Source organism: Haliaeetus leucocephalus, unplaced genomic scaffold (genome assembly GCF_000737465.1).
Source record: "Haliaeetus leucocephalus isolate CR32 unplaced genomic scaffold, Haliaeetus_leucocephalus-4.0 Scaffold339, whole genome shotgun sequence".
NCBI classification, from domain to species: domain Eukaryota; kingdom Metazoa; phylum Chordata; class Aves; order Accipitriformes; family Accipitridae; genus Haliaeetus; species Haliaeetus leucocephalus.
In genome coordinates, this window is record NW_010972775.1 from 3,274,338 (window position 1) to 3,297,708 (window position 23,371).

Consider the following 23,371-nt stretch of genomic DNA (forward strand, 5'->3'; position numbering starts at 1 on the left):
AACAGAAGGGTAAAAGTGAGAAAACTTGAGGGTTGGGGTGAAAGCAGTTTAATAATTGAAAAAAACCCCACATAATCATAACAACAACAACAATAATAAAATTGTAAGGAAAAGGAAAATAACAAAAGAAGAGAAACGATACCCGAGAAAGACAAGTGATGCAAATGAAAAACAAGTGCTCACCACCAACCAACTGATGCCTAGCCAGTCCCTGAGCAGCAGTAGTCCCGCCTGCAACCTCGTCCCCAGCTTTATATGCTGAGCATGATGTCATATGGTATGGAATATCCCTTTTGGTCCATTGGGGTCAGCTGTCCTGGCTGTGTCCACTCCCAATTTCTTGTGCCCCTCCCCCAGCCTACTCACTGGTGGGATGGGATGAAAAGCAGAAGAGGCCTTGACTCTGTAAGCACTGCTCACCAGTAACGAAAATATCCCTGAATTATCAATGCTGTTTCCAGCACAATTCCAAAACATAGCCCCGTACTAGCTACTATGAAGAAAATCAGCTCTATCCCAGCCAAAACCAGCACAACATAAATGAAGTATTTTATTTTAAAGATGTTTTTTCCCAAGTGAAGATACATGCATCTCCTTGAAACTAAAATGTTACATTATATAATGACCGTGTATCCCAGCTGTGATTGATGCAGCTGTTCATCCATATTATTTAAGATAACCATGACTGTATTGCGTTTGTGTGGCAAGGTTTTGGTAGCAGGGGGGTTACAGGGGTGGCTTCTGTGAGAAGCTGCTAGAAGCTTCCACTATGTCCGACAGAGCCAATACCAGCCGGCTCTAAGACGGACCTGCTGCCGGCCAAAGCTGAGCCAGTCAACAACAGTGGTAGCGCCTCTGTGATAACATATTTAAGAAGGGAAAAAAAGTTGCAGCGGGCACATAAATGGCAGCCAGAGAGAGGAGCGAGAACGTGTAAGAGAAGCAACCCTGCAAACACCAAGGTCAGTAAAGAAGGAGGGGGAGGAGATGCTCCAGGTGCTGGAGCAGAGATTCCCCTGCGGCCTGTGGTGAAGACCATGGTGAGGCAGGCTGTGCCCCTGCAGCCCTTGGAGGTCCACGGTGGAGCAGATACCCACCTGCAGCCTGGGGAGGTCCACACCGGAGCAGGTGGGTGCCCAAAGGAGGCTGTGACCCCATGGGAAGCCCACACTGGAGCAGTGTGCAAGTGTGCTCCTGAAGGACTGCACGCCATGGAAGGGACCCGCGCGGGAGCAGTTTGTGAAGAACTGCAGCCCGTGGGAAGGACCCACGTTGGAGAAGTTTGTGGCGACTGTCTCCCGTGGGAGGGACCCCACGCTGGAGCAGAGGAAGAGTGTGAGGAGTCCTGCCCTTGAAGAGGATGAAGCAGCAGAGACAATGTGTGATGAACTGACTGTGACCCCCATTCCCTGTCCCCCTGCGCTGCTGGAGGGGGTTAGGTGGAAAATCCAGGAGTGAACCTGTGCCTGCGAAGAAGGGAGGTGTGGAGGGAAGGTGTTTTGAGATTTGGGTTTATTTCTCATTACCCTACTCTGGTTGCTTGGCAATAAATTGAGTTAGTTTTCCCCAAGTTGAGTCTGTTTTGCCTGTGATGGTAATTGGTGAGTGATCTCTCCCTGTCCTTATCTTGACCCATGAGCCCTTTGTTATATTTTCTCTCCCCTGTCCACGTGAGGGTGGGGAGTGATAGAATGGCTTTGGTGGGCACCTGGCATCCAGCCAGGGTCAACCCACCACAATGACAAAACTAATCTGGCTTTTTTTACTTAGTCACTGTTTCTGTCTCTTGGATTAGAATGATTTCTAGATTACCTAATTCAGTCTAACATACCTTCATTATTATTTCATTGCACTGGTGTGACTTCTCTAATCACATTAACTAAATCACAGTTGCCATAATTCCCCAGCTAAGCAGGTGTTTCAAATATTGTGTGTGTTTAAATGTGTAAGATCTGCTGCCTGTTGAGGTTCTTGTGTTCTGGAAATAAAGGTTAATTGGGCCAGAAGGCTTTAGAGAAATAGCTGATGAGTAGTATAGCTGAAGGCCATGGTAACTCTTGCTGCCCAATTGGTTATCTAAATTCCCAGTGTTTAGTTGTTTACTGAACTGTGAAATCCATTCTGTAGATGGATTCTAGTCAGTACACAAAGCAACAAATATTATCGTACCACCCTTTACATGATCTGTTGTTGTCTGTTCATATATGTTCTTTTTACTCATTTCTTTTGTGGATTCAGACAGAGCATGAAATTTGAGTACAGCAGAAGAATTTCTATTTCAATCATATGTCTGAGTATGGTTTATAGCTGATAAATTTTTATGATTTATCTCAGTAGCTTTGGTTCTAAAATTTTTATTTTATTAAATCAAAGTTAAATTAGAGTTTGATTTTTCCTGTCCATATAAGTTGCTAAAGCATTTGCATTTAAAAGCCTAAAGTTGACAAGAATTTTGTTCAGCAACCTTGTAGCAAGGACAAAATATTGATTACCTTCATGAACCTAAGTTGTAGAAAAGCATTTTCTTTGATATTTTTAGTATACACAATAAAGTACTTTTAAGTTAGCCTTTTCATATTATTTTCTTTTTTTTTATTCTTGTATGTTGCACTGAGCTGTGGCTGAAGAAAAATTTATGTATGTTTGTGAAATAGGCTATACTGATAAAAAATATTAAGACAATGAGCTTGTTCAGTTTTTTCTGATTCATAGTATATATGTTTTCCTTTTTTTATTCAGTAAGTACCCATATATTTAAAGTTAGATCAAAAGACCTGTTGGATTGTACTAGCACTTATGTATTTTACTGATTTATCCAGCTGGGCCTTAGCACTCCACATTTTTGTGAATGAGAGAATAGACTAATGAAGTCTCATCACTGAGAAGACTGGGAAGATTTTGCTGGTATTTACCCAAAGTTTCTTGTTTTTCTGATAAAATTCAATTTCTCTTTTTTATATTCCATGGGCTAGCCAGTTTAAAAAAAAAAACCCAACAAACAAAACCCCAAAATAAATAAATAAATAAAAAACCCAACAAAAACCCAAAGCCTTATTCTCATCTTGGTAGTTTTCCAACTCATTCTGGTGAAGTGTCCCACCAGTTTAATTATCAAATGGATAATTAACAAATGGGTGGAATCCCTGAAGAATGAAACTTATTTCAGCTTTTCAGATCTTTTCTTACACTTTCTGATTATTTACAGGTAAATGAAATTGCATTTATAAACACCTTAGAAGCTCAGAACAAACGTCATGATGTATTGAATAAACTAAAAGAATATGAACAACGCTTAAATGAATTACAAGAAGAGCGTCAACGAAGACAAGAGGAAAAACAAGCACGTGATGAAGCAGTTCAGGTATAATATCTGTAGTTGCAGGGGGACAATGAAATATGTATTTGTTTTTTAATTTTGGCTATGCAGTCTTTGTAGCTTTATATCTTACTTCCTTTGTTCAACTTCAGAAAAGTATCTTTTAATATGTTTCTCCTTTGTGATGTTTCAGCAGTAAGAAGGAGAAAGGTGAATCTTAAAAGCCTCTATAGCACAGGTCTTACAGATGTTGGGTAGATGATTCATGCCTGTCTTAAGCTTTTTTAAAAAAAACATTTGTTACTCTGTTGTAAGAAAATGTTTATGTTTTCTTAACACTTAAAACTTTGAGTGAGGAAACAGAAAAATACTCCTTATCATATGCCCACTGTCATAATTACAATACTTTTTACAGGATCAGTGAAAACCAGAATGCAAATGTGTTTGTGTTCCTGGAATCCTGGTGTGGAGTGGTGTGTTGGTGTTTTTTGTTGTTTTGTTTGTTTGTTTAATACAGCATTCCAATACAGAGTTTTCCCAGCCTCATGCATCCACTTTTTTGGCACTGTTCTCTATGTTAGAATCTAAAACATAAGTTTTCTTCTTATGTGAGCTCTTCCTCCCTCTCTGTATGTACCTCAGATCACCTCAACTGTAGATCACCTGTGAATCCAGCTTCTGCCAGTGCTTAGTATTTAGGATTAGCAGCTGATTCTATCTCCTTGTTGAATAGTGGGGCATGTTACTGACTTCAGTGACTCAGAAGCCATTTTTGAGACAGAAGGTACTCCAAAAGTGCTAGATAAAACTCTTTTTGAGAGAATGTATTATTAAAAGTTTCTGGATTTCCTAGGATTGATTGCATTATCAGTGAAAAGTAGCCTTCCAGATTGTTTATGAAAAACCTGATCTCGGTGATCCTGCTTTTGTAGTTACTCATACTCCCTTATTCTAGAATGCAGCTTTCCTGGAATCTCTTTCTGAGATTTGGGGTGTTTTTAACTCTTTCTTGTCTCTGCCATTTTTTTAGTCCTTTCCTGTGTTGTGTAGGCATTAGGCTGTTCTTAGGCTGGTAGTTGAACTAGAACAAACACTGCAGACAAGTTTTCAGTAATAAATCCCACTTATGACCACACTGTTCTCTCCGTATCCTTTCTGCCAGACCGAGTATCAAGCTGATGCTTCCCGTTACGCTTTCTCCATGCACAAGTTGCTTAACAGTTGAGTAAAGCCCTATATTTTGAGGTATGCTGTAGCTTCCCTTGCTGTCCTGTATAAAACAATGTGCATTCCCCTCACAGGGGAGCTTTTCCTGCACTGTTGTGGAGCTGGACCCACTCCCAGTATAATAACTTTCTTAGTAGTGTCGTGGTTTAACCCCAGCCAGCAACTAAGCACCACGCAGCCACTCACTCACTCCCCCCCATCCAGTGGGATGGGGGAGAAAATGGGGAAAAGAAGTAAAACTCATGGGTTGAGATAAAAACAGTTTAATGGAACAGAAAAGAAGAAACTAATAATGATAATGACAACACTAATAAAATGACAACAGCAATGATAAAAGGATTGGAATGTACAAATGATGCACAGGGCAATTGCTCGCCACCCGACGACCGACACCCAGCTAGTCCCCGAGCGGCGATTCCCAGCACCCCCTTCCCAGTTCCTAAACTAGATGGGACATCCCATGGTATGGAATACACTGTTGGCCAGTTTGGGTCAGGTGCCCTGGCTGTGTCCTATGCCAGCTTCTTGTGCCCTTCCAGCTTTCTCGCTGGCTGGGCATGAGAAGCTGAAAAAATCCTTGACTTTAGTCTAAACACTACTTAGCAACAACTGAAAACACCAGTGTTATCAACATTCTTCTCATACTGAACTCAAAACATAGCACTGTACCAGCTACTAGGAAGACAGTTAACTCTATCCCAGCTGAAACCAGGACAAGTAGTTAGTATAACTACAAACAAATAATTCCACTTCAGTGAACTGAAATGAATCGTGAGAGTTCCGGCCTATAAGTATGAATATAATTTTATGCAAAAACTCCTCAAACACTGGAAGAATACATTTCTAAACATAGCTACTTTATGTTTACTGTAACAGTGATGGGCTTCTGCTATACATGGAATTGCATCATTTAAAATCACAAGGATTCTAAAAATGGTATAAGATTTCAGTATCTGTGCAAACTGGGCTGTTCATCTACCTGAACAATGTCTTTGTCAACCTCAGGTATTTCTCAGATCCATTCAGTAAAATCTATTGCTTCTTCCTGACACCACATTCTGCAGAATCACCTTTAAAACCTTCCTTCCATCAAGCTTATTTTAACTTTTTAATTACAGGATCTACTGAAGATTTTTTTTTTTTTAGCTTTTAATTGCTTTTCCATTTAGTAGCACTGGTACCTAATTAAAAGTGTACAAGCTATACTGGTATATTTTCAGATGGAAACACAGAGGTCTTTGTAAGGAATGTCCAGCAGAACTAGTATTTGGTTTTGTGACGCACTGGGTGTATTCTCTAAAGTAGTTTGCATTCTTGTTGATTTAATAGTACAGTTGTATTAAAGTATTCTATATCTTGTCTTATTTCTTTTATTAAGAAGGAAATTAATGTATTAGTGCAATGCTGTTGCCGAAACTTTATGCAGGGAAAAAATATGGTTTCTGTGAAAGCCACAGTTTTGATTATCCATTACCAAGCTATATTGCCTGTCGAGATGAAGACAGTGCAGTTAACATCATATTCATTAATATAAAATGCTGTGCTTGAAATAAAAAAAGTTCACTTACTTTTGTAGGTCTTCATTTCTTGAATAAAGTATAAGGTTAATGTTTTCTGCTTTTAATATGTCTAAATTTTTGTAAAACCGATATTTAAGAGCACAGGGCCCTCATCTAACCATGTAAAAACGTTCACCATTCCAGCAAGTTTTGGCATGTGCTAATGAAATCTCATACTATCTCCTGAAAGGAAGATAATTTATTTGCTAGTATAGTGATGTGTGTTCACAGTGCTGGAGTTTGTGCAAGGAGTATATTTTAAAAGTGTATTTAAATATCTATTTTTCATTTATTCTGTCATACAAAACAGACTAATTTTTTAGTAAGATAAGGATTTGAAGAACACATTAAAAATCCAGTTCTCCCCACACTTTCAGCTAAACCAGATAATCACATTTCCTCTTTGTAAAACTCACCAACTTAATGTCTATTCATAAATGTCTTATTTAAATATGAGGTTTCAAACGTGCTTTATTTTTGTTTGTTGCTGATAGTAGTACAGCCATTCTGTCAGAAAGGTTTACAATACCATGTATAGTTTCTTAATTAGTCACAACTAAATTCTAAATTAGTCACAAAACTAAAAAATGAGTAGTGAGAGAAATCACATATTCAGTGATAGCACAGCAATTGTCAAAATCTGTTTTGTTTTATAACATCATTCAAATAGTTTCAGAATCATAATTTAAATATTAATATTCCATGGGAGCATATGTTATTTCAACATTACCTGTATCCTGTGGGATCTTTAAAATGTTTTCAAATACTGTCATTAATGAACTAGTTTTATAAGCTTTTATAGTGGATAGACTTTTTCAGGATGGCCAAAGCATATGGCCAATTAATGTGTGTCGTGGTTTAACCCCAGCCAGCAACTAAGCACCACACAGCTGCTTGCTCAGTCCCCCCACCCCCCAGCAGGATGGGGGGGGAACAGAATTGGAAGGGTAAAAGTGAGAAAACTCATGGGTTGAGATAAGAACACTTTAATACTTGAAATATAATAATCATAATCGTAGTAATGAAAAGGAAAATAACAACAACAAAAAAAGAGCAAGAGAAGTAAAACCCAACAAAGACAAATGATGCAAATGAAAAACAATTGCTCACCACCAACCGACTGATCCAGCCAGTCCCCGAGCAGTGGCCCCTAGCCAACTTTCCACAGCTTTGTATGCTGAGCATGATGTCATATGGTCTGGAATATCCCTTTGGTCAGTTGGGGTCAGCTGTCCCAGCTGTGTCCCCTCCCAATTTCTTGTGCCCCCCCCCCCAGCCTACTCGCTGGTGGTGTGGTGTGAGAAGAGGCCTTGACTCTGTAAGCACTGCTCAGTAGTAACAAAAACATCCCTGAATTATCAACACTGTTTCCAGCACAATTCCAAAACATAGCCCCATACTAGCTACTATGAAGAAATTCAGCTCTATCCCAGCCCAAACCAGCACAGTGTGCAGTTTAGTTCATCCAACTGTGCTTTCGGTGTATGTTCAAGCTCGTATTTGCCTATTATTCTTTTATCTAGTAAAAACACAGTTCTTACTCTGTCATGAAAGTAAGATAAAATTCTATAAGCAGATGTTAAAATACAGTTTCTGTTAATTCCTTTTTTGTTTTTCCCTAAAATAAAAGTTAAAATTTACTTTTCTATGACTAGGAGCGCAAGAGAGCCCTAGAAGCAGAACGGCAAGCCCGAGTTGAGGAGCTGCTGATGAAGAGGAAAGAACAAGAAGCACGAATTGAACAGCAGAGGCAAGAGAAAGAAAAAGCACGAGAAGATGCAGCACGGGAGAGGGCCAGGTAACTTTGCAATAATTTCATTGGGTCCCTGCCCTTTACCGTTACTGGTTCCAGCAAACTGTAGCTTCTCTATAACAACAGTATGTTCTTAGCTCTTCAGGCTTAGTATTTTAAAAAGTATCATTAATAAATATTCTTGATAAATGGTTTGAAAGGAGAAATCAGGTGAGTAATTGTAAATTCTGTAATAGATTTTTGTATTCCTTAGATACATGCACAATATAACATGCAAGACTGTATTTTATTATATTCATCTTAGCTTTATTGCTAACAAGACCTTTTAATAATTTGCCTTTTTCATATTTTAGCTTAGTTTCAAAGGCAGCAAGATTAATGTCCCTGTGTTCCCCATTTCCTCCACTCTCCAGTAACTTGGACTTACTGGCATCAGTTTGAGTTCACCTTTTTGTAGACACTAGAGATTACATTTGTGAAGCACAAAGCCGGGAAATCAGGCTTCATTAATTCTACTGCCTACGAACTGCTTGGTTTATGTTTTTGCCCATAATCAAAAGTTCATAAAAGGGTTTTCATACGGGCTCTTCTCTCTCTTTCTTTTGAGCCAAACATGAGGTGCAGGGAGAATGAACTTTGGGTGGCATTGCAGTGTGTGAGAGGGGTTTACTTTCAAGTCTGATTCAGGAAAACTGCTTTCTGCTTATTGTTTAATTTGCCAAATTCTATTTGTATTCACATCATATTATTCCCTCTTTCCCTACAGTTCTACTTTCACAAGCATTTCATAAAACCTAAATAGAAGTTACATTTTTCCTATGACAAGTAGTGTTCACCGATGGTTCTTTAAACATTTTTATTGTCACAGCTTGTTTTCTTCAGAGTTGTCATGAGGAGTTTTTTTCTCTCCAAGTAAAATATTCAGAAATGTATTGATCACCTTCTTTCATCTTCCAAAGTCATGAGTAATTCTACCTTGACATCATAAAGAGATTCAACTTTCAATTAGATGTTTAATGAATGAATTGTGGATAGGATCTATGGCCTTGCCCAGGACTTCATGGACTTTTCCTCAATATATTGATCCAGAGTCACAATGAGATAGAGTGAGTTGGAAGGGATCCTTCAGTATCTTATTCTCATTCATAGACACTTGAGGAAGATTAGGACTAAGGGGGAGAATTTTGGTTGTGACATTTTGGGTAGATAGGCACTGTATGTGTAAGGCTTCTACATCTTTCTGAAATTTGAGGAAACCCTCACAGTAAGCAAATGTGTGATAATTGTCCCATTGACATCTTTGCCTTCTGAGGTCTTGTACGGTTGGAAATTGTCTCAAGGTATGTAACTCTTTGCTCTGTTTAATCAATTTTAAATCTGCCACTTTCCTTTGTTGCATCCCATTTATTTCATTATGACATGTGAAGAACAACAGTTTTCGTTTGTCTTGTTAGTACTGTGTTACAGCAAATTTCCTCTGTATTTGCTACTATAGCACTCAGTTTTCAAATGCTTTGTACTTGATATTGCAGTACTGTGCTTGCATTTGTTTGCCAGATGCTGATATGAGAGAGATTTTTTCCTTTTTTTTTTTTTTTTTAATAATTTTGGGAAAGAGTAGGAAAGAATGTATGTGTGGTGTGCTACAGTCTGGTGATTCTGTTATGTCAGAATGGCCTCAGAGTCATTGCATCTCCTTAATAGCAGTTCTGAGGTTTCTCTAACATAGTAGAGTTAGAGGAGGATTCAAAGTGTCCTGGTTTAGCAGCTAAGGGAGAGATGAACTTGACAGGAAGCTGGCTGTACTGTCCCTTCCATCTTGGACTTCGGCATGTTTTGGTAGAACCTCAGGGTATCATTTGGTGTTTTGTTTTGTTGGGTTTTTTTCCTGCTGCTAGGATTTGCCTCTTATCCTGAAGATTTAATACTTGCTGGAATGAGTAATTTTTTTAATATCTGCTTAAAGTTTCGTCAGTATAAGCTTTACCATGTGCATCTGGTGGTGATTAAAGCATCTGTATGAAAGGAATAGTGTACTTAAAACTGACTTTAAAAGCCCCTCTGCCCTTATGGTACATTAACTTGATTCCACTAAGGTTTTAGATGTAATTTCAGAGTATTTTATATTCCAGAGAGTTGAAATCCATAATATGGAAAATTTTGTTCTTGTCAATAGAAATCGTAAAACTGTATAATGTAACCTAATCGTGTAAAAAGCATGCTTTTCAGAAGGGCTTGTACAGAAATAATGTTGATGCACTATAAATTGAAACTTCGGAATTTTGTTTCGAATATTATTAATCTAAAGTATGCAATGATATTAATTTGTCATAGTTTGTAGCATTAAACAAATGCTTAAAAACACATACTGAAAGAAAGTGCTAAAATAAGCTTTGGGTTTGGGTTATGTGTTAGCTGTGATTTGTTTCAGCTCATGGTGTGAGTCAGGAGCTCTTTAAAACAAAGACTGTAGTTCAGTCTTTCTTTATATACCTCAAGGGAGATAGCACATAAACTACCTAATGCTTCTCATCCATCATCTCTTCCTCACCCCCCTTCCACACCCATGGTGATTGGAAGAGTTCACTTATACTTTCTGAAAGAACAATTGTGTGTAGTGTTTATCGTTAGACTTGCTTCCTCCCCCGTGTTCTTTCCTATCTGCTTTTATATTTTCTGTGGCTTTTTGTTTTAAAATGTTACTTTATCTGAGCCTGCTACTTTTACTGAAATGACCTTGTTTTTTCTGAGTTTTCTGTTTAAAAAACCCAAACAAACGGAAATCCACACAAAACAAAAACCACTGCAGTTTGAATAATATTTTTTTTGTTAGCCTTTCTAGTTTTGTCATTCAAACTACTTTAATTTTAGAATGCCTTTTTAAAAGATGGCTAATGGTTTTGAATGACTTCTTCATTGCTCGGTTTTACTCAAAGCTTTCGTTACTTCTTTTGGCCTTTCACGGCTGCCAGACTTCTAGAAGTGTTTCCCTCCCATCCCAATTCTTTTTGTACTAACAGCATGAGTAGGTGACTTTCTTCTTTTTTAGGCTTTAATAGCTCCCTTGGCTTACTGGTCATTAGTGAGTTGTTCTTGATAAAACTGTTACCCGCAGTTTTCTGCTTAACGGTTACTGTAAAAGATCAAGTTACACTTCTTGTTTTTTCCTCAGACAGAAAAAAAAATAAAAATCTTAATACCGTGATGCTTAGGGGATTCAGAGGCTCTTACTGACATCCATATGCATGACAGCTGTGCTTTGGCACTTTGCTGGGGAGGAGAAGGAACGTTGCTGAAAGTGAAGAGGACAACTGAAGTTTGAGGCATGATTCAGTTTTTGGAAGAGGCATGTAGGGAAGACAGGTTCAGTGAGCAAAATAAATCCCAACTGCAGTTATCTACAGAAGGTGATAGTAAGATAAATACCTAATCTTTTGCTAACCGTTGGTATCTTGAACATTTAGAATTGCAGTATTCTAGAGCATCAGTTTATCACTCAAGACTGTATCATTTGATGTTGGTCAGAGTTTTATCTATAGGTTTATATATTCAAACTTCCACTAATCATCATTTTTATAAAAGGCACTGCCCTCGTTGCTGTATGGTTTTTCTTCGATCTGCCATTGTACTTCTCCCCTTTGGTTCACTGACTATAGCCATTGGCTGAAGAATGCTAATGGTGGCAGGGTATCACATTCATCACTATTTTATAGCATCGTGTTGACTATTGTTGCTCTGGTTTGGACTGAGGTTTAATCCAGGCTCTGCTACAAAGGTTCAAGTGTCTGCCTTTATTAAATTATTGAAATTAAAGCATCTGTATTCTCTGTTAACTAAGTTGCTTTTTGTTGTCTGTCTTTTCTACTGAGCCATCTTCAGCTTTGTGTTTTGGGGTGCTTGTTCTCCATTTCAAACATAAATTAGTCAATATTATGCATGCTTTACATTATAACAAGCTTTCCCTATGTTTATTATGTTTTGGTTAGAGATCGAGAAGAGAGGTTGGCAGCTCTTACTGCAGCTCAACAAGAAGCCATGGAAGAACTACAGAAGAAAATTCAACTGAAGGTATAAAGTGTTACTTTAGTTACAAAATACATCAACAGTATAGAATTTCTGCAAAATTATTTTCTGTATGTGTGTTTTATTTGGTGAAGATGTTACAGTGCACTGTGCAGTGTCCTGAATTACATAACTTTACAAGAGATTTTTATTTAGACTTTTGCATTAAGAGAAGGACCTTGCTGTATAACATAAGCTGTGTAGTTTGGAAAGATCAGGACTGAGCTCTGTGGAATTCATTAATTTCAAAGCTTTGAACATGAGAACAAGTAAAGCTGTACTTCCCAAGAGAAGTCAAACTAATTTTGAATTAAGTTGTGAAGAAAATCAATATATAAAAACTCACACTGTTTAGTAAAGACATTTCACCAAATAGTCACATAATTTGCTATCTAAAGGTATTGAAATTGATGCCATCAAGTGTGGCATGCTACTTCCTTTTGTTTCATGAGGGACTCCAGTTATTTCATAAAATAGGCATAAGGATTGAGCCCCTTGTAGTTCACCTGTTCAGCTGAATTGACTGTCCAGTAGAGAACCAAGGTATCAGAAGTTTTGAAGAGATATCCACTATTTTTCAAGACATTTAAAGACTTCTAAAATGATAAATTACAGTGTTAAGGTTCTGAGGTAGAGCTATGTATTAAAGTTTCAATTAATGATAAATTATGCAAATTTTTATTCTAGGGTGGTTTACGTATATGTACAAATAATTTTTCGTTTCAGTATAATTCTTTGCTCTGATCCCAGTCTGAAGCACCATAGCTACATTTACTTGTACTGTAAAATGCAGTTTTGTTATTAAATACACGTTCATACCCCAGCCTCTGATTTTAAGTAATAGTTGAGAGTTTGTTCCATTCTCATGAGGGTTAGGTATGAAAACCCTCTGAAAGAATCCAGTGAACTGTGCCTGCTACTGCAGATAAATAACAAGTAATTTATTTTACTTTAATTTGTACTTTATGATTTCATATCTCTTAGTGAAGAACAAAACCAGAACTGAGATGTTAAATGTAACAAGATTTACAGAAGGATTTGCAACAGATTATTAATTGATAATCACCTATAAACCAAAAATAGTGCTGATTTTTTTTTTTTTTCATCGTAGTATAATTTTATAGTGTCTATGATGTGTGGTGACTTTTAATGCCTTTCAGAAATAAAAAATTGTTTCAATTTAACAGAATTTCATCCTAACTGTACAATATTTGGTATTTTCCAATATTTCTTTGCTGTCACTTTGATTATTTTCCATTCAGCACGATGAAAGTATTAGAAGGCACATGGAACAAATTGAACAAAGAAAAGAGAAAGCAGCTGAATTAAGTAGTGGAAGACATGCTAATACTGATTATGCACCAAAACTGACACCATACGAACGAAAAAAACAGTGCTCATTATGCAATGTAATGGTAAGTTGGATAGAGGGAATACTGTCAGAATTGCAAGGCCAACCTAAGCCTTGAAGCTGCAAATTATGCTTCATTCACAGGGGAGAGTACTGCACATCTACTGTGCCCCTGCTCTACTCTTGTAAAGTATCCAAAGTATTTTGGATTCTTCTGTCTATAAATCAGGTGGTTGAGAGAAGATTTGATAGAACTGTACAGTTGTAGGTAGAATAGAGAGTGAATAGAGAGTGTGGACAGTACTCAGTTATTAGCTGTCTCTTCTAAGAAAAGCAAGAATTCGTGAGGGAGCATCAAATGAAGGTATTTAAAAGCTAGATTTAAAGCAAAGTAAAGAATGTGGTTCTTAATATAGCAGGTAGCTGAGCTGTGAACACTTAGTTATCAAATTCTGTAGATATTTGAATTTAATGTGAGTTCATGGAATGATTGGACAAATTGCATTGGATTGAAATTCACTGAAGGTTACTAGGTACAGAGAAACCACATCAAGCTCGAAGTTCTTGAACTGAGTTTGCTTGGAGGCTTAAAAGTGTTGAAGGGGAGAATCAGCGTTCGCTTTGTCTCTTTTACTTTTCCTTAGATATCTTATTTTTGGTCACTGTTGGAAGCCAAGTGCTTTGCTAGGCAGACCTCCGATCTCAACAGGGTATCACTTCTTGTGTCTGCCATTCCATATGTCTGAGGAATGGTGGAGAAGAGGTAGCCATACAGTCACTGAGTAGGAAGCAGGGAGACCTGTTCTTGCTGATAACTGTTTTTACTGATTTGCAAAGACTGTGCATTATTGAATAAAGCCTTATATCCTGCTAAGCATTATTTCTCTTTGATTGCTGAATTAAACAAGATTGCACGGGATCACTTCGAGCAGTGCTGGAACAGAAACTCAGGTTCAGCAGACTGCAGTCTTGTATATTCACTGATCACAAATTTCAGAATGAAAGTCCAATATATGAAGTTAAATGAAAATGAGATGACAAGCCAAGATTTTTTTTTTTTTTTAAATCTCTTACTGTACTGCTGGCTAGCAAATCATTGTGTAATTTACTCTTAAGTCCTGCATGAAAGATGTTAATGTAAATTAGGTTGAGGAATAAAGTACTGTGCTTAAAATTCTGAACATACTCCTGACAAATTGGCATATATTATATTTAAAATACTGTTATTTATAGATTATGGAATTATCGAGGAAAAAAATTACTGTTAAGTCATTGTCATTACAGATTTCGTCAGAAGTATACCTTTTTAGCCACATTAAAGGGAAGAAACACCAACAAGCTGTGAGAGAAAACAGTAGTATACAAGGACGAGAGCTTTCAGATGAAGAAGTGGTAAGTTTTGTGATATTTTTTCCTATATTACTTCCAGTTTTAACTGCCATCCAGCTGAGTAGCCTAAGAAAGTCTTGAAAATTCTTGTAAAGGAATTGAACGAGAATATTTGTGTTAGCATGGGAATAATAGTGCCTTTTTGAACATAGACTACCAATGAAGAGGAACAAAAGAAACAGTGGGTTCAACTAGTTCAGGCAATTGCCATTTGAAATAGATTGTGTATAAAATATGACTAATTGCTTTTCTGTTAATCCAAAGGTGTTTTTCATTTCACTGTATTCATCTTTTCATCATAAAAATCTGATGTGTTGCAGGTGTCTGCATTTTGCCTTACCTTTTTTTTGTTCCTTTCTGTTGCTTAAAATATCTAACTCCTCTTCTAGGTTATGAGATGTGCTATCCTATGCATAAAGGTCAATAATACTGAAAACTGTAGTGCTACATTACTTTAAAATGTAAGATTGGAAACGCTTTACAAGTATTAGCATTGCTAGAAAGAACAATAATTAGTTTTTCGGTAGCTTCTTTAGAAGAACTGGCATTTACGGTGATTTTTAGGAAGCATTGAGGACATTTCATACTAAATCAAGAAATTATGCTGTTTTGAAGAAAAGACTTCTGAATCGTTGTCTGATTTAATTTCTCATTGCTGGTGCCTGAATTGAACTACAGTATTAAGTCAAGGCCTCTTCTATGAGACAAATTATAACAGTCAGACTTTGAGTTCTGTCTTATCCAAAAAATCTGTGAATGCCCATGTATTATACCTGTCAGATGTTACAAAGAAATACTGTACAAGCCAATTCTCCAGAGCTGATTCAGATTTAACTTCATTGTGTTCGGAAATCTGTTCCCAGCCAAGCTGATTCAAATTACACTGCTCAGCACTTCTAATTTTTGGCTGTCTCCTTCTTTCCTTCACAGTTCTTGTTACTATTTTTATTTGTTGAAATCTTCTCTTTGTTTACAGCTTCTTATATCCAGTAGTAACACATTTTCTCTTCCTTTTTTAAAAAGCTTGGGAGAGTTACGTCTCTGAGGTATTAAAATTCACACGGGTGGTTATCACTGGAAAAACAGAAAAAAGAAAATTGGAGAGATACGGTAGGCTGGAGGAATAAATTTTTGCTGAGTTGCAGTATGCCTATGCCTTCCTAACTGTAATGAAAGTACATAAACTATCCTTTCAGGTTTTTTTTTTCCCTCTTTTACAGTGGTTAGTGGGAGTTGTGTGGTTTTGGATTTGATTTTAGATGCCAGGTTTACCGAATTGGATATATAGGATAAGGCTTCATACTGCATCCATTTTCCTGGAAATACAAGCTGTGAGATTTCCCAGAATCTTTCATGTTGCTACATGTACCAAAGTGGGGGCAGTCTATAATATTGAAATTTTCTTGTATCTGTCTAGCCTTTGCTTCTATCTGTCTAGCCACTGATAATTGAACTGTGGTTGTTGCTGGGCACCTGTCTCAGATGAATATGGAGAAAACAGTGAGCTAGATTTTTTTTCTGACTGGGTGTTATACACTATTCACAGCATCTAATTTGATAGCTTTAACAATTCCAGCTTCCAGAAAAAGGGATCATGTTATAACAGCTGCATTTGTGCCCATTTGATGAAAAAGAAGTTCCACTAGAGGGCACAGATATCTTGATTTTTGTGGTGTCCAACATCATATGCTTAAATCCAGTGTTTTTCAGCAAAACATTTTGATGTGAACTTAAGACCAAGATTAAGGTTAAATGTATGGGATCTCTTGAATGCATACCTGGTGCAGGAGCAAAAGGAGAGAACAGTTTTAACTGGATGAACAGCTTGATGATTACAATAGCAGATTTAAATATCCTTAATCAAGATGGTGCACAGTATTTGGCATACTGGCAACATATGGATGCTTCCGTTGTTAGATACTTAATATATTATTTATAACTATATTTTAATTAGTCTGAGTATACAATTCTGAACTGCACTATTGTAATCTGAAATTTCCTTCACCTGGGGCCTTCTCTGTTTGGTATGGGTTTTTTTCCAAAGAGCAGTAATAAGATATACATGCTAGAGATAGGTCACTGTAAAGTAGAAAAGCAATTATATTTATCAGAGAAATCTGCTTCGTGTACCTCTTTATTCAGCATGCATAGTTAATGCCAAACTTTGCCTCCCCCACACCTAAAGCATTCAGTAACTTTAATTAAGTTTTGAAATACTTGAGAAGAAGTTCCGGAATTATTATATAGAAGTAAAACCATATTCAAGGGAAGCATTATAATAATCATAGTTACTTAATTCATCACTGTTTTCAATTTTTTAGTCAGTGAAGGTATCTGTAGTGAGAACACACTTGTACTACTTGAAGTTATTACTTGTCATCTGTGATGTCTTTAGATTATATACATCTTGTCTGTGACCCTTCTTCTTTGACCTAAAAGATTTTATTTATATCACCTTTGACCTAATAAAATTTCACCTTTAACCTTATGCACTTGACACTTCAAATAACATACTCTTGATCTTTGACTCATTTTGTGTTGAGCCTATTAAGTATAATAGGTAGCTGCCTAGAAAGAAAGCTTTTTTTAAATTGTAATCCAGCCATAGAATTTCTTTATTACTTGACAGAAAGACTTGAAATATGTTTATTTTGGCTGTATTGGTATCACAGAAGGTAAAATTTAAGTATCTCCTTAAGACTTTGGAAACTGATTTAAGTAAGTGATTATATAACATGTTTTCATACAGTAAGGATTTTTGTTGGTTGATTTGACTGTAAGCAAAAAGGTAAAAGCTGTACTGAATGATCATTGGCACTAATTTCTCTGGGCCAGGTGGATGCTAGTAGTTGATCTTGCCAGGTATAAAAAGAAACTTATATTCTAGGTTTTTTGCCTTTGGTATAGAATCTATAGGTTTTGTATTTTACAAACATTTTCAGAGATAAAAGTAGATTTCATGTTGGAGCAGTTTTCCATTGTTCTGGAATTAAGCATATATTGTGCTGAATTCCAGCATATATTGTGCAAGAGCTGACAGCTAGTATTAGATCATCAATAAGATTAATTCACTTGTAGATGCGATATATTTGGTGAAACTCACAAAGAAAATAGTTTTGTTATGAATGAAGATACTAAAAATGAAAAAGCATGAAGTTATTTCTAAGATTGTATGACAGCTTCATTTCATCTCAGCTTTTTGGGTTTTCTTCATTTGGGTGAAATAGTCTCCAGTCAAAAAGGACGTAGATTTCTCTTAAAGCAAAAATCTATTGATTTTGAAACAGTGGTCAACTTTTCTTTTGTCTTGTCTCTTATAAATACATTCATTCATGTAGATGGCAAAACTCTTTCAGCAGGGTAGGCTTCAGACTAAGTGTCATCTTTCCTTCATTATATTTCTGAAACTTGGAATGCTATCACTGTCCCACATCGTTTCACATCTTTCACAGCACAGTAACAATGTTCTGTCTACATTTTCTCTCTGGTGTGTCTTCTTCCATCAAACTTACAGCTTTACCTTCTTTTTACATTGCTATTTCTAAGCTATTGATTTCCTGTCCCCGCCCTTAATATTCATATTACTTTCAGTTCAGCAGAAGTTGTAAACAATATATGCAGTTTGGTTTCATTGACTTAACTGGACTCAATTAGTATGTTTGAAGGTATGACTGACTAACTGTTTTGCTGAATCAAAACCTGTGTGACACAAAGGGCTTTTGACATAAAGGCCATCACTGAAAAGGGGCCTGCTGAAAGCCATAGGACAGCACACAGTGATTTCATTAGACTGAGGAGTTTCTGCAAGGTTTGTTCCCACCTGTAGCTCCTAGGCTATTTATTCATTTTTATGCCCCTCTGCTTTCCCTTTTTTCTTTGCCTTTCTTGTCTATCCTAGTTTGCTTTGAGAAATACACATAACATCAGTAATCCTTACAGCTTGTTTCCTTTGAACCATTGTCCTATCTCTTGTCTGTATCTCCTGTCATTTAAATACCATGGTTTAAAGGCACTTTTAGAGTATAAATCGTGTAATTCTATGCAGTCTATGAATGTTTCTAATAAGTGAAAAGTACTTCTAAAAAACATATGAAATAGATCATTTGGCAGGGGTTTGGTTAATTTCTCTAAGGTGCATGCTAGAATTTTATGTATTCCAAAGCAGGATGGAGGAATATTAATGAACCTTTGTTTGCATATGTGAAAAATGTGCATTTTTTATCAGGGAAGAAAACTGACTCTGTTGTTATGATATAAATGAAACAAAGAACTTCTTGGAGGTATATTTAGATCAAATGAAAATATAATCCCATGATGTAGCAAAGGGATTGTTGTTGCCTGAAGATTGACAGCATTAAAATGTGAGGATTTATAGAAAGACATGGTTGGTTGAGCCCACCCACATTCCTTTTTAAAAAAAAAACCAGGTAGTTGGTGACTAAAGCTTACTCTGTAGTGTGGGTTGTCAGGTTGGCTGGGGTTGCAGTTCAAGCCTTTTCTGGCATAGGTCTGTCTAGATTGTAGCAGGGTCTGATTTACAGTGTGCATAATTGTGCTGGCAAGTTCCCCTGGTACAAATACTACTCCACTGGCAGGATTGTGCTTTTGCCAGGATGTGGTGAGAGGCTGCCTGAGAAAGCAGAGTTGTGCTGGTACAAGTTCTGTTCCAGCCACGTAAGGTTTATAGCTAGCACAACACACAAGCAAAGTTGATGTTCGTATGAGTTTGAATTTCTAAAAGCTTTTTAGGGGCAAGAGGTTGTTTTTCTTTAAGAAATCGAGCTGTTTTCTCAAAGTTGTGTGTTGCTTCCATTATTTCTTTCAGAGGAAATTACTGAGGGAAATAGATGTGGGAATGTTTTCATGCCTGGCCTTTGCTCTTTTTCTTCTGTATTTACAAGGAGCTTTCTTGTCTAGAGACATGGTGATGCCTGGACTTTGCTAATTATTATTTTTTTAATTCACTGAATTTTAATTTTCATTAAGATTAAATTACATATAACTTTGTGCTTGGGATCGCTCCAACCAATGTGCAGGACCTTGCACTTGGCCTTGCTGAACTTCATGAGGTTTGCACAGGCCCACCTCTCAAGCCTGTCAAGGTCCCTCTGGATAGCATCTCTTCCCTCCAGCGTGTCAGCTGCACCACACAGCTTGGTGTCATCAGCAAACTCACTGAGGGTGCACTCAGTTTCACTGTCCATGTCGCCAACAAAGATGTTAAACAGCGCCGGTCCCAATACTGACCCCTGAGGAATGCCACTTGTCACTGGTCTCCACTCGAACAGTGAGCTGTTGACCACAACACTTTGAGTGCAACCATCCAGACAATTTCTTATCCACTGAGTGGTCCATCTGTCCAATCCATGTCTCTCCAATTTAGAGACAAGGATGTTGTGCAGGACAGTGTCAAATGCTTTGCACAAGTCCAGGTAGATGACATCAGTTGCTCTTCCCTAATCCACCAACACTGTAACCCCGTCATAGAAGGCCACCAGATTTGTCAGGCAGGATTCGCCCTTAGTGAACCCATGTAGGCTGTTGCCAATCATCTCCTTGTTTTCCATGTGTCTCAGCAGAGTTTCCAGGAGGATCCGCTCCTTGATCTTGCCAGGCACAGAGGTGAGACTGACTGGCCTGTAGTTCTCCAGGTCTTTTTCCCCCCTTCTTAAAAATGAGTGTTGTTTCCCCTTTTCCAGTTAGTGGGAGCTTCCCTGGACTGCCACGACTTCTCAAATATGATGGATAGTGGCTTAGCTACTTCATCCGCCAGTTCCCTCAGGACCCGCAGATGCACCTCATCAGGTGCCATGGACTTGCGTACCTTCAGGTTCCCTAGGTGGTCTCAAACCTGATCTTCCACTATGACCAGCAGTTCTTCATTCTCCCAGTCCCTGTCGTTGCCTTCTGCATCTTGGGCAGTGTGGCTGGACCACTTGCCGGTGAAGACTGAGGCAAAAAAGTCGTTGAGTACCTCACCTTTCTGTATGTCCCAGGTAACCAGGTCTCCCGTTTCCTTCCAGAGAGGGCCCCCACTTTCCCTAGTTTTCCTTTTATCACCGACATACTTGTAGAAGCTTTTCTTGTTGCCCTTGACGTCCCTGGCCAGATTTAGTTCTATCAGGGCTTTGGCTTTCCTACCCTGATCCCTGGCTGCTCAGACAATTTCTCTGTATTCCTCCCAGACTACCTGTCCTTGCTTCCACCCTCTGCAGGCTTCCTTTTTGTGTTTGAGTTTGTCCAGGAGCTCCTTGTTCCTCCATGCAGGCCTCCTGGCATTTTTGCCTGACTTCCTCTTTGTTGGGATGCATCCCTCCTGAGCTTGGAGGAGGTGATGCTTGAATATTAACCAGCTTTCTTGGGCCCCTCTTCCCTCCAGAGCTTTATCCCATGGTACTCTACCAAGCAGATCCCTGAAGAGGCCAAAGTCTGCTCTCCTGAAGTCCAGGGTATTGTGTTGACAACTGTGGTTTTAGCCATCTTTATTTATTTTGAGGTTCATGCTAAGTAATGAAAGTCCTTAGCATTCAGTTTTAAGCTCTCTTGTGTTTGACTATTCAAGGCTCTGGACTAAGTCTTTCATGTTATTCTGATTTTTTTTTTTTTCGACTATGAACTTTGTGTGCCTAACGTTTGCAGCCTTGGTCTTATTCTGGTGTATGTTTGCACTCCAGTCTCTTTTGAACGTTTGAATGATTAGTTATGACCATTACAGTTCCAGGAGATGATCTTGACTCAGCTCTGGTGGTATACAATACATAAGTAATTTCTGGGTAAAACAGTGGTGCATATGGTTTGGTCATATGTTGAACAATATTCCTGTTTCTTTTATCCACAGAGTTACAGAATATAGACTTCATTTTAAATTTTTTTTTTTTTTTTTTTTTTGTGTTGTGTCTGATTATAGTTTTCCAGCAGTAGCCCATTTTTCTTCTCTTGCTTAGTGGAAACAATGTGTAAATTACCTGCAGACAAGAGCTCCCTATCCCAATAAAGCCTCAGGTTCCGGTTGAGTTTGCTTTACTCAATTTTTTTTTTTTTTTTTTTTTTTTTTTTCCCTGGGGAGGGGGGGACTTTTTTAGAGAGGGGCTGTGTGTTGCTGGAAGAATGGAATTTGGCCAAGCATCTGTGGTCCATTTTTGTTCATGGATGTTTCATACCTGTTGGATACCTGTGGTCCTTTCAGCACAGGAGCTCTGGCTTTGTAATTCTGCTGTGAATACATTTGTCCTAGAAGAAGCTGTCATGAACAATCATGTAATTATAAAGTTTAATCCATGATGCAGTTTGCAGAAGGTCTCTCGGTACTCTATACATCAATTCTAGTTTTTTGTACTTTGTGCAGCAGTAGCTTCTAACCTTTAATATATTATAAAGTGTTGTTTTTCTTGGCAAAAATGTACATGATTAATTGTTTATTGGCTGTGTTTTTAATTGTGATAGATCATTGCCAACAGCTGCACCCTTCCTCCTTTTGGCTAAGATATCTTGAATGTTCACAGCCAGTAAGAAAAACTGCTGCTGGCAGGGGCAACTGCACTCTCATTTCCCTCTTTCTCTTGCTTGCCCTTGCAGCCACATGATAATGTCAGTGCTGTCCAACTTTCTTTCCTAATCTGCAGAGTGATGCTTTCCATGTCCAGTATGCAGAATTCTCATTCTTGTGGAAGAAACAGCTTTACTTTGCCTTCTGTTCCCACATTTTGGAGTGACAAGTGGGAAAGGGAATGATACTAAAAATCCCAAGAAATATCTGAACCTACTATTAAGAATATTATTTGCTATTTATCTTAACGTCAGGCTGTTGTATCATTGAATTTATGGACAAGCAAGGTGACTAAAAGTGCAGTTGGTATTAGCAGTAAAAATAATATTTAGTTTGGACATGCTAAAATGCAGTAGTCGTCCCTCATTTAAAAAAATTAATCTTAATTAAATAGAAGAAGTGAGGGAAAAACTACTTTTACAATGAAAGGTCAGTCTTCAGTTTTAAATGAATAATAAAAGGTTTTTAATGCTCTACATTAATCTTCTAAAGTACATTCTAGCATAGAAATGTGAATAATTAAAATCTTGATTTTGAGAAAATAATATTTGAATATCCATTACTTTATTTTTATAACCTGTTTCTTCACATAAGAAGCACTTATAATAACTCTTATTAATGGTAACAGGTAAATACCTTCCTTATTTTGAATCTTCACTATATTTTGAAGTGGATCATCACTTGCGGTATTATAATCATATTTGATCACAAACATTTGATGTCTTTATGATTAAGCGTTAATGACCATTTGTTTCAAGCTGTGATTGGTTATAATGTTGAATATTGAGTTTTGCATTTGACTCGGTCTGCTTCAGCATCTGTTTTCCATATTAAATATTGTCCTGGGCTATGAGGAAAAAAATAAAATACTGAGGAGTTTTGTTGAAACATGTAAAAATCATGAACAAATACTTCTGTGGTAAGATGATTTAGAATTGAACCTTAAAAACCTCTTCAAAATTTGGCAAATACATTCTTTAAGTGATTATATACAAGTAAGAAACTGTTATTCCTGACATTGGTAATAAATACCGAAAACATTTTTAAATTATTTTCTGCAGTTACAGGATACTGTTTATTTTGAAACAGGTAAAGATGTTAACCCAAAAGATATATGTAAGCTTCAGAATAGTTGCCTATTGATTTGCTAGAATATATTCCTTATGTA

At 37.4% G+C, this 23,371-nt stretch overlaps 1 protein-coding gene across 3 annotated transcripts in view; it reads left to right on the plus strand.

Annotated features, from left to right (window-relative positions):
• SCAPER (S-phase cyclin A-associated protein in the ER) overlaps nt 1-23,371 on the plus strand; it is a 170,718-nt gene that overhangs the window by 48,766 nt on the left and 98,581 nt on the right. For all 3 annotated transcript variants that reach the window (XM_010571658.1, XM_010571655.1, XM_010571656.1), the window contains exons 16-20: nt 3,206-3,361; nt 7,758-7,900; nt 11,842-11,923; nt 13,180-13,332; nt 14,553-14,660. In XM_010571658.1, coding sequence (XP_010569960.1) covers nt 3,206-3,361; nt 7,758-7,900; nt 11,842-11,923; nt 13,180-13,332; nt 14,553-14,660 — 642 coding nt within the window. The remainder of the gene's footprint in view (nt 1-3,205; nt 3,362-7,757; nt 7,901-11,841; nt 11,924-13,179; nt 13,333-14,552; nt 14,661-23,371) is intronic.